This window comes from Sorex fumeus, unplaced genomic scaffold (assembly GCF_029834395.1).
Source record: "Sorex fumeus unplaced genomic scaffold, SorFum_2.1 ptg000063l, whole genome shotgun sequence".
Lineage (NCBI taxonomy): Eukaryota > Metazoa > Chordata > Mammalia > Eulipotyphla > Soricidae > Sorex > Sorex fumeus.
Window position 1 is genome coordinate 13806602 of NW_026606120.1, and position 17076 is coordinate 13823677.

Sequence of the window (17076 nt, forward strand, 5' to 3'; positions counted from 1 at the left end):
TCAAAAAAAAAAGGAAACAAACATATATGCAAATCTAAAGCCAGTTACTTTTTTCTTCATCTCTAGCAAAATACCTGAGCACCGCTGAATATGGCTCCAAAACCAAAAGAAACAAACTCTTTAGTAAAATATACTCTGATAATAAAAGCAAACTGTAAAGCATAAAGGGGGGAAAATATCAACGAAAACCTGGTACCAGTCATCCGTCCAATTACACCACTCATCCCTCCAATTAGTCATTACAGCCCCCGCAGTTGTCCATGGACCTCACAGACCTGAGTATTTATCATCCACTACACCACAGACAGTTGTTGGCATATAGTTGGTGATGGAGAAGCATAACTCAGTACACCAAAAGCATAAGCATTAACGCTCCTATAAGTTATTAAAGATTCCACAGATTCCTCTACTTAGCAATCAGCTTCGCCACTAAAGACCCCAAAGTCTCCAGGTATCCCCGGAAGCACCATCCAGGATCCCGCACACCCTCCCTCCGCCCGTGACATACCAGCAGACCACCCGCAGCCCATCACGTGCCGGGGACTTGCTTGTCAGTCTGGGCATCCAGCATCCAAAATGCCACCAAACCACTCCCCTGCCCAGCCTGCACCAACACCCACCTATGGCTCATGGTGAGTGTGCAGCTCTGCTCTGCACTCACCTGCCTGTCTCCCGCATGTGCTCACTGTATCTTCGACTTTAGCCCCGACGTAGGCAGGTAGACAGGGATGGCCCCCTCCCAAGGCAATGGCAAAAGCCAACCTTGCAGGAAACAGGAAAAACAGGAACTAAGGCCTTATTGATAAGACCCTTACCTGGTGCCACCAACAGACCCAAAGAAGCTCCTGCTCGAACAAAGGCACAAGGCCAGGAAAGGAATTTCAAAGAAGACCATCAGCATTCCCAACCCGGCCGCCGGCAACCTCCTTAGCAACGGACTTTGACCTAGGTAGAAGCCCAAGTGGGGGCAGGTTGGAGAAACCCTACAAAGGCCACTTTGAACAAAGGGAGAGCACGCATATGCTGCCCAAGACCCTGTGGCGCCCGAGAACATGTGTCACCCACATCTTCCCTCTTGAGATGTGTACTTTCATGCTTTCCTGTCCAATGCTGGGATGTGTCTAGGGGCTTTTTCTCCGCCCTTGGAGAAGCCTGTGTTCTCTCTTGAGCGCATTACTCTCACTTTCTTCCCCTCCACATGTTCAAAAACCCTCCAAATAAAATCTATTCTCTTCCCTGCTTTTCTACTCCTGAAATTCTTTTCTGCGAGGCAAGACAAGAAGCCAGTAACCCTCGGTCCGGGGTAATGGAGACGGATGGGGATAAAGTGACCGTCTTTCTCCTCCCCACTTCACATAAGCTACCCGTGGTGCCCACCGACATCAGCCCAACTATTGTTACACCTGTGTTCTGGGTTTCCTGTTTGCAGAGAGGCCAGTTTCAGCATTGAGAATGCAAAAGCAAAGGAACCTTTATTGCTAACTCGAGCTAGCTCCAAGCCTCATCCAGCACAATGGAGTCTTGACAAGGACCCAGATGCATGTTCCAGGGAACATTATTTAGCATATGATTACTAAGAAAAGTTGGCACAGCTGTTGGTTATGGTTGGCGATTTTCCCAAGAATTTCGATGAAGCAGTCATCCTCTGTGAGCTAATTGGTCATGCCCACCTGCTGTGCCCAGAGATATCCTATTTAGCATAGGACTGGTTAGTGGCATTTAGGGGATTTCCAGCTTCGGCCAAGGGCAGTTTAAGAGAATTTTTTTTTGGGTGGGGGTGGGGTACGGGGAGTTGGAACAGAAACTTAGGCCTCCTGCTTGTTTTGCTGAAGTGCAGCCTGTCATGGCGCATATGAGGTTCTTTCTCGGCCTCACACTATCACCAATAGAGCAGACCCACTTTTGCTTTCTTGGCACTCACAATTTCTTTGGGTGCTAGAGTGTACACGTGCTTACTAGGCTTCTTGACCTGCCGTTGCCAGTACTTAACATGGCGCCCCACAAATCACCTTTAGTCCAAGGACCGCTCGGACTATGCTCCAATAGGGCGGCGCCCTGTAATCATCGGCTATGGCAGCCATCTTGGAATGACATCAGAGGTTTGCCCCAAGCCCTCCAGAGTGATTGGTTTCCTAGGGCACCTATGCTCCATACTAGTCAGCAAGCGCTGAGCCCCTATTACCAAACACTCCCTTTCAGAACAGCACAATAGACGTCCTATTCAAGCACCCATACTGCGTATATAAGATAAGGCCCATGGAATAAATGTAATAGAAATGAAACCACACGGTATGGACTCAAGACACAAAAGAATCTATCTACAAATTAGTAACAGAAAGACAAATGAATATTTTGGAATTAACACCATTTAAAATAAATGGGTCGGGGCTGGAGTGATAGCACAGCGGGTAGGGCGTTTGCCTTGCACGCGGCCGACCCGGGTTCGATTCCCAGCATCCCATATGGTCCCCTGAGCACCGCCGGGGGTAATTCCTGAGTGCAGAGCCAGGAGGAACCCCTGTGCATCCCCGGGTTTGACCCCAAAAGCCCAATAAATAAATAAAATAAAATAAATGGGCCAAATAGGGGATCTGGGCAGGGCAGAGTGCACAGTCTTCCAGGTGAGATCCCAAAACAGAGAAACAAAGGAAGTATTAAGGAAAAATCATAAGTACATTAACATTAACATGTGACTACTCTAGGCTGCAGTTAAAGCAGTGTTGAAAGGAAATTTTATGCCACTGGTTTTCCCCCTTTCCCCCTTGTGGACAGGCAACCTGTATCCTCACCACCCTGCACATGGTCAGTTGACAAACCCCTGAAGCTCACCATTGGCTTTGAAACCTTTTTCCACTGTGACACATTGCAGTCTCTTTGAAAACCTCTGGGTTAGACTAGAAAAAAAGAAAATTCTCAAATCAGTAACTTTAGCTCCCACCTCAAAAAGCTAGAAATGAAGAATAGAATAAATCCAAATGCAAGAAGAAGGAAGTAAATCATAAAGGTCAGGGAAAACACAGTGAAATAGAAAAGAAAAATTGAGAGAGAAAACAGTATGGCCCCAGGGTGAACTACAACAATCTTCACACACTTTCCTCTGAAAAAACTTTTTTGGATCATTTTTAGTGGATTATTTATAACAAGGAATACAAAAGAAATGATTTAGGGGCAGGCAGCCTTTGGGGTGGTGGGAATATTCAAAATAAAGGTGGTGGGAAGGTGTAATGGTGGTGGGATTGATGTAATATTGGATGTAATAAATTATTGTGAACAACTTTATAAAAATTAAATTTAGAAAAGAAGATAGTAAGCTTGTTACAGAGAAAGAGGAATAAAGTTGACAAGCCTCCTGAGAAAACATAAATCACCATTCTTAGGAATTAATCAATATATCATGGTGGACCCTGAAGATACTAAAAAAATAAAAGAGGGGAAGGAAAGAAGAAGAGTTCCCAGAAGAGAGCAGCATAGAACCACAGGCCGCAGAGACGCCTCCAGATCCTGTGCCAGTCTGTCTTCACTGGGTCAATTCAGAGGGAGGGCAGGCGAGTTTCCCTCCCTGCCCCAACAGAGCCCGGGCAGCCCAAACCCTCCAGAATCCAATCACCTCCATGTTCACAGCCAGTCTCCACAGGCTTGGAGAAGCCTCCATCCATGAGTGAATCTATAGAAAAACCCAGGTAGGCAGGACCTGTGACTGAAATCTCTAAGCTCGCTCAGAGCGGGAATGAACCTTCTTCTCCATCTCCCTAGTTTACCAGTAGCTTGGCAGTCACACCCACAAACTGCCTCTGGTGCCATATAATCTCAACAGCCTCACCCATGAGTGAATCTGCTGTATAACAGTATTCTAAATTTTAGAATTCCTGGAGCATGCAGCTGCAAATGTGGTCTTGTGAACTCACATACTCTACACCACTGATCTACCAAGAGTAGCACACAACATTTGATGGGGGTTAACAAACATGTCAGTAATCTCTCAATGGCTCAGGATGAAGTACAACAATATTCACACATTTTCCTCTAAGGAAACTTTATTGGACCATTTTTAACAGATTGTTCACAACAAGCAATACAAAATTAATTGCTTAGTTCTGCTTAGCGGGGTACGGTTTGGGATTTGGGGTGGAAACATTTGAAATACAGTGGTGGGAAGGTGCAATGATGGTGGGATTGGTGTTTGAATACAAAATGTAATGAATTATTATTTATAAAAATCAAATTAAATTTAAAAAAGAACAATAAAAGGAGAATTTCCCAAAGAGCTCAACATACAGACAGGTTAAGAAGCCATATGCCGGGGGGGGGGGGGGGGCTGCAGTGATAGTACAGTGTGGAGGGTGTTGCCTTGCATGCAGCTAACCCCAATTTCATCCTTGGTATCCCATATGGTTCCATAAGAAATACTAGGAGTGATTCCTGAGTGTGGACTCAGGAGGTATCCCTCATTGCCAGGTGCGACCCAAAAAAGCCAAAACAAAAAAAGTCATGTAGTTGGCACCCCAATTTAAAACTTCTAAACATGAAAGTATCAGACCCAGATGTCTTTTTGTTTTGGGAGCCACTCTGGCAGTTCTCAGGGACCAACCCTAGCAGGACTCAGAAAACCATATAGAGTACTGGGGATTGAACCTGGGTCGGCCATGTGTAAGGCAAGCACTTTATACACTGTACTATCTCTCTGGCCCCTACTGTTCTGTTTGTTTTGGGGACAGACCGGGCAGTGCTCAGTGAGGTTTCTGGTGGGACTCAGGACCATGTGTGATGCAACAGTTAGGTAATTCATAGGAAAATAGTTGAACCTTAACCCTTACCCCTTAACCAAGTCCTGAACCCTACTCTTAAGCTCTAAACCCTCACATCTAACCGTGTCCTTCACACACTAATACTGTAGCCCTAAACCTTAACCCCAATCCTAACCCAATCCTAGCTCTAACCCTACCTGTACCCCTAACTGCAGGCCTTCTCCTAACCCAAACCCTAACCCTAACCCTAACTCCAACCTCAACCCTAATCCCTAACTCCAACACAGAAACCAACCCTAACCCAGCCCTAACCCACCCCAACCCCAACCTTAACTCCTAACCACTAACCCTAACTTTACCTCTAACTCCAATCCTACTCTCTAATCCCTAACCCTCAGCCAGAAATCGCTAGTGATGTCTGGCAGCCACTGTGACCTTGGGAGGATTTCTTGGCAGGTCTAGGGTCGGGGGACTTGGATCGAGTTCTAAGCAGGCAGGGGTTAGGGGCAAGGATAGATTTATGTATCTATGATTATATCCCCCATAGACATATTAAAATAATGTGTCGTTATAGATATGTTAATGATATATTATCATATCTATATACTAATAGAACCCACCAGGTGGATCCACGTGGGATCCCGAAGTCTTCATGGGTTTACAGCAGTAGAGGTAGGGGAAGTGTATAAGGAATGAGCACTAGAGTTGGTATCCTGGGCAAGAGAGTATGGGCAGAGATTAGGGACAGAGTTGGGCACAAGAGGTAGGGACAAGTAGGAACCAGAGTTCCCCTGCTTGGCAGGAAGGAGCGATGGGCAGGAAAGCAAGCGAGGGTGAAGAGCAGGTTCAGGTTTAGACATGAGTGATGGGGGGGTGTGTATCTAACATTTTAAGTTGATAGCCACTTTTTTTTTCATTGATTTACTGTGAGGTACAGTAACAGAATTTTTATGTTTGAGCTTTGATCACACAATCATCAAACACCCATCCCTTCACCAGTGCACATTTTCCACCACCAAAGTCCCCAGTATCCCCCCACCCCCCATTCCACACCTACCCCTGCCTGTGTGGCAGACAATTTGCACAATACTCTCTTTCTCTACTTTGGTTACCTTCGATATTTGTGTCGTCCCATCACCACTCATACCTGCTGAAAATGCAATGCTAGACAATGTGTTTTGTATTGCTTGTTATGGATACTAGGAAATCTAAAATTTTAATAATTAGGGTCTGGAGAGATCGCTGCAGCAAGCTGCTCGGGTCCGATTCATTTGTGTCTCTGGATCATGACCATTTGGGAGCTTAAGTAGATGGTGGCCGGGTGTGGATATATTCTCAGAGTCCCATTGGGGCGGGGGGGAGGGGGTGTTGGAGAAGGACCGACTTCTCCCGTCCCATGAGGCCTGGCGTTTCCTGCCACACTACCCGTACCTGGAACTTTTCGCTGAATTCTAAAGGATGGTGCCCACCAGGGCTCCTACAGGGCAGGCGGAGGGACGGCACCTGTCCTCAACTGGAGCGGCTTGGAGAAAACGGGCTATTGTAAAGTACAGAGACATCTCTGCAGTCCGAGATTCGTTTGTGTGTAGCCACTTAATTTTGAACTCATTCTGAAACTACATTTTTACCCTCACGCATTTTATTTTTTAGGGTGAAGGGGAAAAATTACTCCTTTTTATATTATAAAGGTAAAAAGTTTACAGGAATATAAATGTTAATACATATGCACAATGCTGCTACACCATGCCCACCACAAAATTAAAACTCAGCTATAATATTTATCAAGTTTTTATTCTATAGTTTTTCTATAAATTATCTAAGTTCTTCCCCTGATAGGTTGATGTCGTTACTAGTTTTCTCTTTTGTTGTTTTTGAGCCATACCTGCTGATGCTCCTTACTCCTGGCTAAGGAAGCACTTCTGGTGGGGCCTGGTAGGGCTTGAGGGACCACACAGGATGCCGGGGATTGAACCTGGGTTGGCCAACTGCAAGGCAAATGCTCTGCCTGCTGTATCATCCCTCCTGCCTCTGGTTCCCACTACTTTTGATGTAGGCTGTGTTTAGTGAAAGAATTCCCTTAGCTTTTGCGTCTCTGGAAAGAAACACTTCTCTCTCCTTTCCTGAGAAGAGTAGCTGTGGTAGGAAGTAATCCTGAGCTCAAGGTTTCTGATGAACCCCTGGTTTTGGTTTGACTTCCTTGTAACTGTTTCCTATGGTTGGATTCATGGATGTTTCATACTTTGGTTATGACCCAGTATTAACCATTTCATTCACATGTTCCAGCTCTGGCCACTGGGTGCTTTATCAGGTTAGCATCTCTTAGATATGGTTTTTATAACTTTTCTCAAATATGGTAAAAAAAAAAACCATGTTACTAAATAACCATCTTATAAGGACATAGTTGACCATTACTACTATTGTATCCAGATCTTTCCTCAGAAATATACATTATCCCCATTGTTCAACACTGCAATTCTCCCTTCCTCGAGCCCCAAACACCATTCTACTGCTTCAGTGAACCTGACTACTGTGTATTTCAGTGAGCAACATGTCCTCAAGGTTCATCCTTCTTTTGGGGTCATACCTGACAATGCTCAGGGGCTGGCTCTGTACTCAAGAATTATTCCTAGTGGTGGTTGGGGGACCATTTGAGATGTTGGAGATTGAACCCATGTCGGCTATCTACAAGGCCTTAGTAGCTGTACTATTGCTCTGCCCCCCCCGCCCCCAATACACACACACACACACACCTTCCTCTAAAATTTTTTTTTCTCTTAACCAATTCATCTCTTGGTGGACATTTGGATTGCTTCACCTCTGGGTGGTTTCAATGGTGTAATGAACCTGGGTGTACATCTACCTCTTTTGAGATCTTGCTTTCAATTCTTTGCATTGCATAGTAAATTTCTTCTTAATTTTCTAGGAACCTCCACTTCATACAGTGGCACCATCATTTTACATCTCCCCCAAGAAGCACAATTATCCCAATGTCTTGACACCCTGGTCAGTACTTCTCTCTCGTTTGGATTCCCATTTAGATCTCCCCTTCAGAAGATTCTAACATGACACTGGATGACAGCCTCTCCATATTGGGGGGTGTGGAGGGGGAGGTCATAGCCAATAGGGCTTGGGGAACCATGTGTTTTGGGGATACAACTCAAGTCTCCCGCATGCAAAGCACTCACACGCTCACGTTGGGTCACCTCGCCAGCCTAGTAGCTACAAGTTCAAATTCATGGAGGCCTCTGTGACAAGGCAACACTGCACCTGGGCTGCTCCCAGTCACTGATGGACAGGACAGGGACACAGAATCAGAGCCTTTCTGTTCAAGTCTGAACTCTCTTTGTGGTGGGAACCACACATGACTATGTTCAAGATTTACTTCTGGTTCTGCACCCAGGAATCACTCTGGGTGTGGTTTAGGGGTCCATATGTGGTGCCACAAATTGAACCAAGGCAAGTGTCATACCTCCTATACTATCTCTCCAGCTCCTCTGAACCCTTTCAAAGAAATTTTATTCTGAGGGCTCTCAACTGGCCTGACCAAGATTTTCTCATAGTAGCTTTTCTGGCCAATTTCGCTTCTTTCCTCTTCTTTCATAGGTGTCAGACCAAGGTCTTCGAATAAAGATGACTATTAAGTTTGTATGTCCTTTAACTTCCGTTCCAACAATCAATGGGTGAAAGAATTACCTCTGACATATTTAGCATCTGACAGAAAATTTATTTCTTGCTCTGACTTACTGAAACTTAAAACATTCCAAATAACTCAGGAAAACCTAAGCAGTGAAAATAGAACTTTGACAATACAGTCCACTCCTTTGGGAGGTCCTAGTAAGGTGTAAAAGACCACAGAACTGTATGTATGTATATATAAAACTATACCACTGAAAGGTTTTCTCCTGTCTATACTTAGGAATTCAAGTATAGAAAGAAACTTTGTAGTGCTGAGGTAACAAGGTAACAGTACCCCAACAAGACTGCATAGGTGTCAGAGTCAAGTGTGAATATTCCTTTGAGGTCTCAGGTCATTCATGAATGAATCTCATTACAGCAGCATTCCATACGCGTGTCTCAGGGAAACATCCTCATTGTGTCTGTGTGTTGGGGAGGAATATGCACGAGGGAAAGGTCGGTGAACCGTATCAACCCTGTCATGATTCTGCTGTCGTTGGCAATACAGACACATACAGAGTCTTCGTGTTCAACGTCTTCATGGGGATTGCTTCCGTAATTTCTAGGATGGAAAGAGAATTTTCAACATTAGCTGACTGTATAGTAAAGAATTTTGGTCTCATCCTAAGTGAATTGACTTTTGTCACGTTCCATCATCTCCCCTTACCATCTGTTTGAGTCTCACTCAGAAACAGCTTCAGCTTCCTGTTCCGAAGGCCAAATACCTTGGCTGCCTCATGCCGAAGGCCTTGATGGGTGAGTCCATTCTGTCCAAGTGGGTTTTCCAGCAGGAGAGTACCCACTGTTCCCATTAGGCACTCTACAGGAGAAAAAACATGCTCGATTCAATGGTAGTAGCCCACAGTCTAGCTACTGACTGCATGGGGCTACCAGCAATGGTGCCCGACAGTTCTGAAGGCTTTGTTTAGTTTGGGAGCCACACCTCGCAGTGCTCAGGGTTCACTCCTGGTGAGCTAGGGGGACCGTTTGCAGTAGCATATGCTGGAGAAGCAAACTTGAGTCAACTGCGTGCAAGGCCAGCACCTTACCAGCTGCTCTCACTCTGACCCCAGGCTCGAAGGCATTGAACGCCAGCAGTGGGTAGAGAGGGGTAGGACCACTACATAGTCTGCACAAAAATTAGCCTTTCACATTCCACAGAGATGAAATGAAAAGGGAAAAAGAAGTGCCCAGGAGTCTACTAGCACAGAAGCCTGGGAAACAGAAATAATCAGAAAGTATCAGGTGAATAGCCTGCACATCTCAATGTGTGGAAGAAAAGAGCATCAATGATGGATACACAAATGAGGACCACACAAACACACACACACACACGTATTTATATATATTTAAGTGCGCGCACACACACACTTCTTTGACGGTCAAAACTTGGGTCTTAAGAGGCTGGAGTGACAATACAGTTGAGTAAGGTGCTTGTCTTGCACATGGTCAACCCGGATTCAAAATACAAAATGTAAATATTTTGCTACCTAAACGATTCTGCTTCATTTATCTGTAATTTGTTTCTCTTTTTCTTCTCTTTGCTTTTCCAAGAATCAAATCTAGGACCTCACATCTGTCAGGCAAGTGCTCTACTACTGAACTATAGCCCTGTAGGCCACTCAACTGTAATTTCCTTTTTCTTTTTTTTTCCTTCCCTTTTGGGTCACATTCAGCGATGCTCAAGGGTTATTCCTGGCTCTGTACTCAGGAATTGCTTCTGGTGGTGCTTGGGGTACCATATGGGATGCCAGAGATCGAACCCAAGTCGGCCACTTTCAAGGCAAACATCCTCCTCACTGTACTATGGCTCCGGCCCCCAGCTGTAATTTTTACCAAATCACTTTTCCCATCTCCTGGTCCTGTCAGGAGGATGAGTGTTTGCATAAAATACCAGGAGTGAGGCGGGTGCTCTCCAGAACATGCAGGTGTCTACACCAGAAACCACCATCTCTCAGTGTGTGGGAATTCCCACTGATCAAAGGGGCTGGCCGTTACGGGAATACCAGCACCTGGTCTGCAGAGCATGCTGGCCTGGCCAGGCAGAACTCACCTTGCGGGTCTGTGTTCAGCAGCTGCAGGTTGATATACTGACAGAGAAGGGAGCTGGGACTGTGGGCCACAGAGGGAGCCGACCCGGCGGTCACAGAGAGAGTTTTCCCACTCAGACTCAGCAAATCGGTTTGGTTTTGTAGTTCTGTAAAATGAAACAAAATGAACTCTTTCAGGCTAAATGCTTGGGAGCTGAAGTCATCTTTACGGACTGCATCCACCATGACCCCACTTCCCTGCCAAGATCACAATCTAGATATGGGGGCTAGTGCTTAGTTCTTTCTGAGGAGGGTGGGCTAGAGGGTGTAACAATTCAACTCAGCAGGGCTTACTCCTGTCTGCACTCAGGGATCATTCCTAGCGGTCTCTGGGGTACCATATGGGATTTGGGGATGGAACCTAAGTCAGCCATGTGCAAGGAAAGTGACCTACCCACTGTACTACCTCTCTGGCCCCCATTCTTACAGTTTTATTCAGGTTTACCAAATTGAAAATTTCCATTTGGCAAGATGCAGACACCTTAATAAAGTTAAAATTTTCCAGGGAGTCCTCTAATGCTGCCATTCATCACACAGCAAATGGGTAAGGGGTCAGGATTAGCCCCTCCTGTTCATGTTTTCATTTGTTCCACACTGTAAGCAGGTGCAGAGGTGCTGCGGACAGGCACTGCTCAGGAACCTGCCCTAGATAGAGTCAGGACCAAGGCCAAGGTCAAGCACCAGAAGTCCTAGCAGGATATGATCTCTACTAAGTGACCACGTTTCAAAGAATAGAGAATTGTCAACTTTCCACGAACCTGTTGCACCGTGGAAGACGGCAAGCTCTGTATTTTTTACACCGAAAATGCTACTAACAACGCGCTTGAGCTTTAAAAGGTCTAATCTATTATCACCTTTTGGATTTTCCAGAAGCAATACTCCACCTAAAATAACACAAAAAATAAGTTAAAGTTAAGCTGGAATGAAAGCTCAAAGGAAACAAATGTGTTTATGCTCGAATTTACTTCCATTTCGGTGGACACCACCCTATGTGTCCTGGGATTAAAATAGGGTCGTTGTGTACAAGGCAAGTGCCCTTTGTTCTTTATTATCTCTCCCTAGGTTGACTTTTTCTTTTTGCTTTTTGGGTGACACCTGGCGATGCAAAGGGGTTACTTCTGACTTTGCACTCAAGAATTACTTCTGGCGGTGCTCAGGGGATCATATGGGATGCTGGGAATCAAACCCAGGTCGGCTGCGTGCAAGGCAAACACCCTACCTGCTGTACTATTGCTCCAACCCCAGCTAAGACAATTTTTGTCTATGGATATCTAACTGTTCTAATACCATAAATGAAGACTCCTTAAATGATTTACGATTGTTCTTTTTGCAAACATCATTTGACTTCATTTTCTGAGTCCTTTCCTAGACTCTCTATATCTGACACTGACCTACATGTCTATTATATGCTCATGCCAATACTGGGGTTGCCTTAAAAGTTGTTTGAGGGGCTGGAGTGACAGCAAGCGGGGAGGGGTTTTGCCTTGCACGTGGCCGACCTAGATTTGATCCCCGGCACCCCATATGGTTCACTGAGCCCATCAGGAGTGAACCCTGAGTGCAAAGCCTGAGCACCACTGAGTGTGACCCCAAAGCAAAACGAAACAGAAAAGTAGGTAGAGTGGGGCTGGAGAAATAGTAGAGTGAGCTGAGCACCTGCCTTGCACATGGCTGACCCAGATTCAATCCCCACATATTGTTCAATCAGCACCACCAGGAGTAACTCCTGAGTGCAGAGCCAGGAGTAACCGAGTGTGACAGAAAAACAAACGGAAAAAGTGGGCAGAGTGATTTCTCTTTTGAAAAGACCACACCCTTTTCAAAACAGTACCAGCTATTTACTTTCACTTTCAAGTTTAAAGTCCTTAGTTTCTCTGTCTCCCTCTCTCTAGTTTTAATTCTTCCTGTTTTTATGCACGCGATGTCCAGGGTGCTTAACTGTATTTTGTGTGACGAAAAGGGAAATGTTCAACTACTCCATCTTTTTAGGTGTTGATTCAAGTGCTTTTGTGGGTTTACTCTGATGACAAATTTATTTTTGGATTCTGGGCCACACTCTATGGCGCTAGGGTCTTATTCCTGGGTCTGTGCTCAGGGATCACTCCTGGCAGGGCCTGGGAGACCATCTGGGTTGCTGGGGAGCAAATCCAGATCTGCCATGTACAAGGCAAGCACCCTACCAGCTGTACTATCTCTCATTTAAAAAAAAAATTTTTTTTTTTGAGGGGCTGGAGCAATAGCACAGCGGGTAGGGTGTTTGCCTTGCATGCGGCCGTCCCCGGTTCGATTCCCAGCATCCCATATGGTCCCCCGAGCACCGCCAGGAGTAATTCCTGAGTGCATGAGCCAGGAGTACCTCTTGTGCATCGCCGGGTGTGACCCAAAAAGAAAAAAAAATGTTTTTTTGGGGACACACCTGGTGGTGCTCAGGGCTTACTCCTGGCCCTGCACTCAGGAATCATTCCTGACGGGGCTCGGGAGACCATATAGGGTGCAGGGGCTCGAACCTGGGTTGGTTAAGTGCAAAGCAAACACCCTACCCACTGTATTATCTCTTTGGCTCCCACTGATGAACAAATTTAAAAGAAAAGAAATACCTGATTTTACTGATTCTCTTGTATGTGCTTTAAAAGGGCCAGAGTGATCAGAGTGATCGTATAGTAAGGAAAGCATTTGCCTTGCATGCACTGAGCCGAGTTTAATCCTTGGCATTTCATATTGTCCCCTGAGCACTGCTACTACTAGGAGTGATTTCTGAGTGCAAAGCCAGGAATAATCCCTCTGCATCGCTGGGTGTATTCCCCCCAATCCAGGAAAAACGTGCTTCAAAGATACTCAGAAGTTTAACTTAAAGAGAAAAAAGACAAAAAGACACTTTATTTACTCTTACCTTGTTCACTACCATTCGTACAAATGTTCAGATTGACATAGGCACATGCAGGGCCGGGCGCTGAGGAGCCTCGGCTGAGTGTGATTTCCAGGTCAGATCCCTTTAGCTGAGCACATGAAAAGAATGTGATTGAATGGCTCAGCACATAACATGGCAATTACTGCTTCTCAGGGGGAACAAATGTGCTATACACTTGGAGGACATAGTCAAGCCCGTCACTGAGAGAGACAAGAGCTATAATTTCCCTCCTGCATTTTTCTGAATACTGAGTCCTTTAGAAAAAAAAGCCCATCTTTTTCCGTAATCATAAATAACATATGTTTGCTTTTTTATAGTGTCAAGGAATTTAAAAATATGAAAAACAGATAATGAAACCATCTCATAATCTGTCCCACTAGAAAGACCTTTAGCCCTACTTGCCTATCCCTATTGTTCCAAATAAAGTAGCATGAAGATGTAAATACCAACAACAAAAAAAGCCCCAAATGATAGAAGCTATGATGAACATGGAAAAGAATTTCTTCCCCTGTGAAAAATGTCCTATATTTGCATTATGAGCCAGAAACTTCTTTATCTTGGTATCAGATTTTCAGTTGTCTGAAGTGTACCTACTGGTACCAACAGGAAATGAAACTGTAATTTTAAGACTATCCTATTATCATAAAAGTTAACTGCTTTTCAAGTCAGCTATTGTTTCCTTTTAATAATTACCCAAATTCATAATATTGACTTTTCCGGTTTTACATACAGCAGGCTGAGAGTCATCTGATTACTGGGCAAATCTCAGGTACTACCTTACTATCCTCCCAACAGAAGTGATGTGAATACTGAGTACTAAACCAATCTCTCTGAGAGGTTAGAATATCAAAATGGGACCACGTACATTTAACATGAAACTTAATACCATATGTCTTAAATGGTTTTACCTGCATTTTTTCTTGTATAAGAATTTTATCCGATGTAGGAACTGGATATGGTTTCAAGGGGGCCTTTATGGTGGCAAATATGAACTCGGTGTGGCTCTCAATAACATTGTTCAGATACTTTCCTTCAGATGTTGCTTTATAATAAACTGTTACTTCATCGGTTGGAACCAGATTACACTGCAAACACAGAAATGGGATACATCCTGAAGACGAAAACACATGATGCTGCTGACCAGTGCTGTCTCCTGCCCACTCCTTGCCTGGACTAAGAAGTAGAGTAGGGGGGCCTGAGCGATAGTACAGTGGATAGAACATTTGCCTTGCACGTGGCAAACCTGGGTTCAATCCCCAGCATCCTCTATGGTCCCCCGAGTACTGCAAGGAGTAACCCCTGAGCATCGCCAGGTGTAACCCAAAAAGCCAAAAAAGAAATAAAACAAGAGGTAGAGAGGGGCAAAGCTGCTCGATAGCAGCAGACTGAACTCACACGCGCAGTGTGACTGTGGAGTGGCCTCCATGAGCCTCCAGCTAGAGGTTAATGCACCTGTCCTGGCTCCCAGCTCCCACAAATCACTTGTCCAGATCCAATAATCTCTTCCCCGAGGCTTTGAGACTCACTGTCATCTTGCAATTAGAACACAAACACATTGTCCTCCTGTTGTTCATCGATTTGCTCGAGCGGGCCCAGTAACATTGTGAGACTTGTTGTTACTGTGTTTGGCATATCGAATACGTCATGGGTAGCTTGCCAGGCTCGCCGAGAGGGTGGAGAAATAGAACCCGGCTCGCGCGCAAGGCAAATGCCCTACCCGCTGTGCTAACGCTCCAGCCCACAATTAAAAAACACATATGTTATGGGGCTGCATCGATAGTACAGCAGGTAGGGCATTTGCTTTGCACAAGGCTGACCTGGGTTCAATCCCTGGCATCTAATATGGTCCCTCGAGCAATGTCAGAAGTTATTCCTGAGTGCAGAGTCAGGAGTAACCTTTGAGCATTGCCAGGTATGATCCAAAAGGCCAGAAAAAAAAATTTTGTTTTTTGGGCCACACTGGTGATGCTCAGGGTTTTACTCCTGGCTTTGCACTCAGAGAACCATACGGGATGCTGGAGATTGAACAGGGATCATCTGTGGGCAAGGCAAATACCCTACCTACTATATTATGGCTCCGGCCATAGCTGTCATCTTGTATTATCTTCTACACAGCAAAGAGAGCTATTTATGGGCTGCTGAAATTGTATAGCAGGAAAGGCACTTCTCTTGCATGGCCAACCTGGGTTTGGTACCCAGAATCTCGGATCGTCTCCTGAGCACTGCCTGGAGTGATCCCTGAGCACTGCTGGATGTGGCACAAAAATCAAACCCCGCCCCCCCCCCCAAAAAAAAAGAGCTCTAGCCAGAAGATGACTTAACAAAAATTCTTGGGAACTGAAAAAGAGGAACAAGGAACACATATGACTGAAAGTTCCTGTTAATAGACACAAAAAAAGGGGCCACAGCCCAGCTTGGGAGGGGAGCACCAAGAGGCCTGTCCTTCCCAGAATGAACGGAGCCAGATCAGTGACGCCCTCCGGAATTCCCACGGTTTGCCGGTGTCTCCTGCTCCACCAACAAACAAGCCTACACTCCCCCAAACAGTAACTTGTTCTTAACTTGACAAACTGACCTTTTTGCGAAGTTTCTGGATCCGATTGATGACTTCCCGTGCTACTCCTTCATCTACCATTGACTGGTCAGGGGTGACATCTAAGAGAACCAGAGCCTGAGGGAATGAACCAGACACACATCCTGACAACTGCACAGGACAAAGTGTTCTTTCAGACTCAGCAGCACGCTATTTAAAACCAAATTCTCAGAAGTAATGCAGAGGGGGAGGGAGGGGCAAATTCACTTTCTCCACAGCCGGGTCCTCTGTAGTCAGTGATTCTTCTCTTCTGAGCAAGGTTCCCTTCCCAAAAACAGTTTTGTGTTTACCCTGGGACTGTTTTTCATGTAAAGAGTAAAAAATGTCAACTCTCCAAGTATGTCAGATCAATAATCAGAGGCCTGCCATCACCTCCCACTCCTCAATGAGCAGCGACAAACAGGACTCTTAAGGAAGAGTCACTATCAACTCTTCCTTAAAGCATGATTGATCCTCAGTCCTCGGTATTGTCTGTGATTAAGACACAATTCAATTGCACTACTATAACACCACTGAAATTCGGATTAAACTGCCTATCTTCTTGCTCGGGGCTCTCTGGCCCCTGACATGGCCTACTCTTGTCCATCTCGTCTACTCTGATCTGCTCTGAGGTCAGAGATACTGTCATAATCATGCTAGCGGCACTTTTATCGGAGAGGCAGGTAGATCAGGATCCAGTCAGGTCATGACCACAGGGGCTCACAGAGAAACAAACTACGTCTGGAAATCCAGAAGCATCCAAAGAAGAGTTCTTGCATAAAAGCGAACAATTTCTGGTCTTTCCTAGGCTGGCCAAATGACAGATCCCCTTTCTGTCCGCCCATCTCCCGCGCATTCCTTCTTGTGCTCCCAGCACAGTTTGCTCACATAAAAAGGTCCGAAGCTGGCCTTCCTTATGTGGACGTATTATGGTCTGTCAGCAAGCCTGCCACTCCTACACTGGCGAACTTAAAATGCCCTCTTCCAGAGAGCTGGGACACCAGATCCATCACAGCAGAAGCAGTAGTGACCCCGTATGGCAGGAGCGGCATTGGCCCTAGAAACCTGAGCAGTCGCATCTACTCT

The 17076-nt window shown here is 45.4% G+C and overlaps 1 protein-coding gene across 1 annotated transcript in view; it reads right to left on the reverse strand.

Annotated features, from left to right (window-relative positions):
- Positions 1-8271: 8271 nt before the first annotated feature.
- IARS1 (isoleucyl-tRNA synthetase 1) overlaps positions 8272-17076 on the reverse strand; it is a 40840-nt gene continuing 32035 nt past the window's right edge. Inside the window, exons 28-34 of the mRNA XM_056127790.1 lie at positions 15994-16089; positions 14327-14503; positions 13401-13506; positions 11269-11394; positions 10474-10617; positions 9088-9240; positions 8272-8982 (exon numbers count right to left, since the gene is read on the reverse strand). Of these exons, the coding sequence (XP_055983765.1) occupies positions 8900-8982; positions 9088-9240; positions 10474-10617; positions 11269-11394; positions 13401-13506; positions 14327-14503; positions 15994-16089 (885 nt within the window). The 3' untranslated portion in view covers positions 8272-8899. The remainder of the gene's footprint in view (positions 8983-9087; positions 9241-10473; positions 10618-11268; positions 11395-13400; positions 13507-14326; positions 14504-15993; positions 16090-17076) is intronic.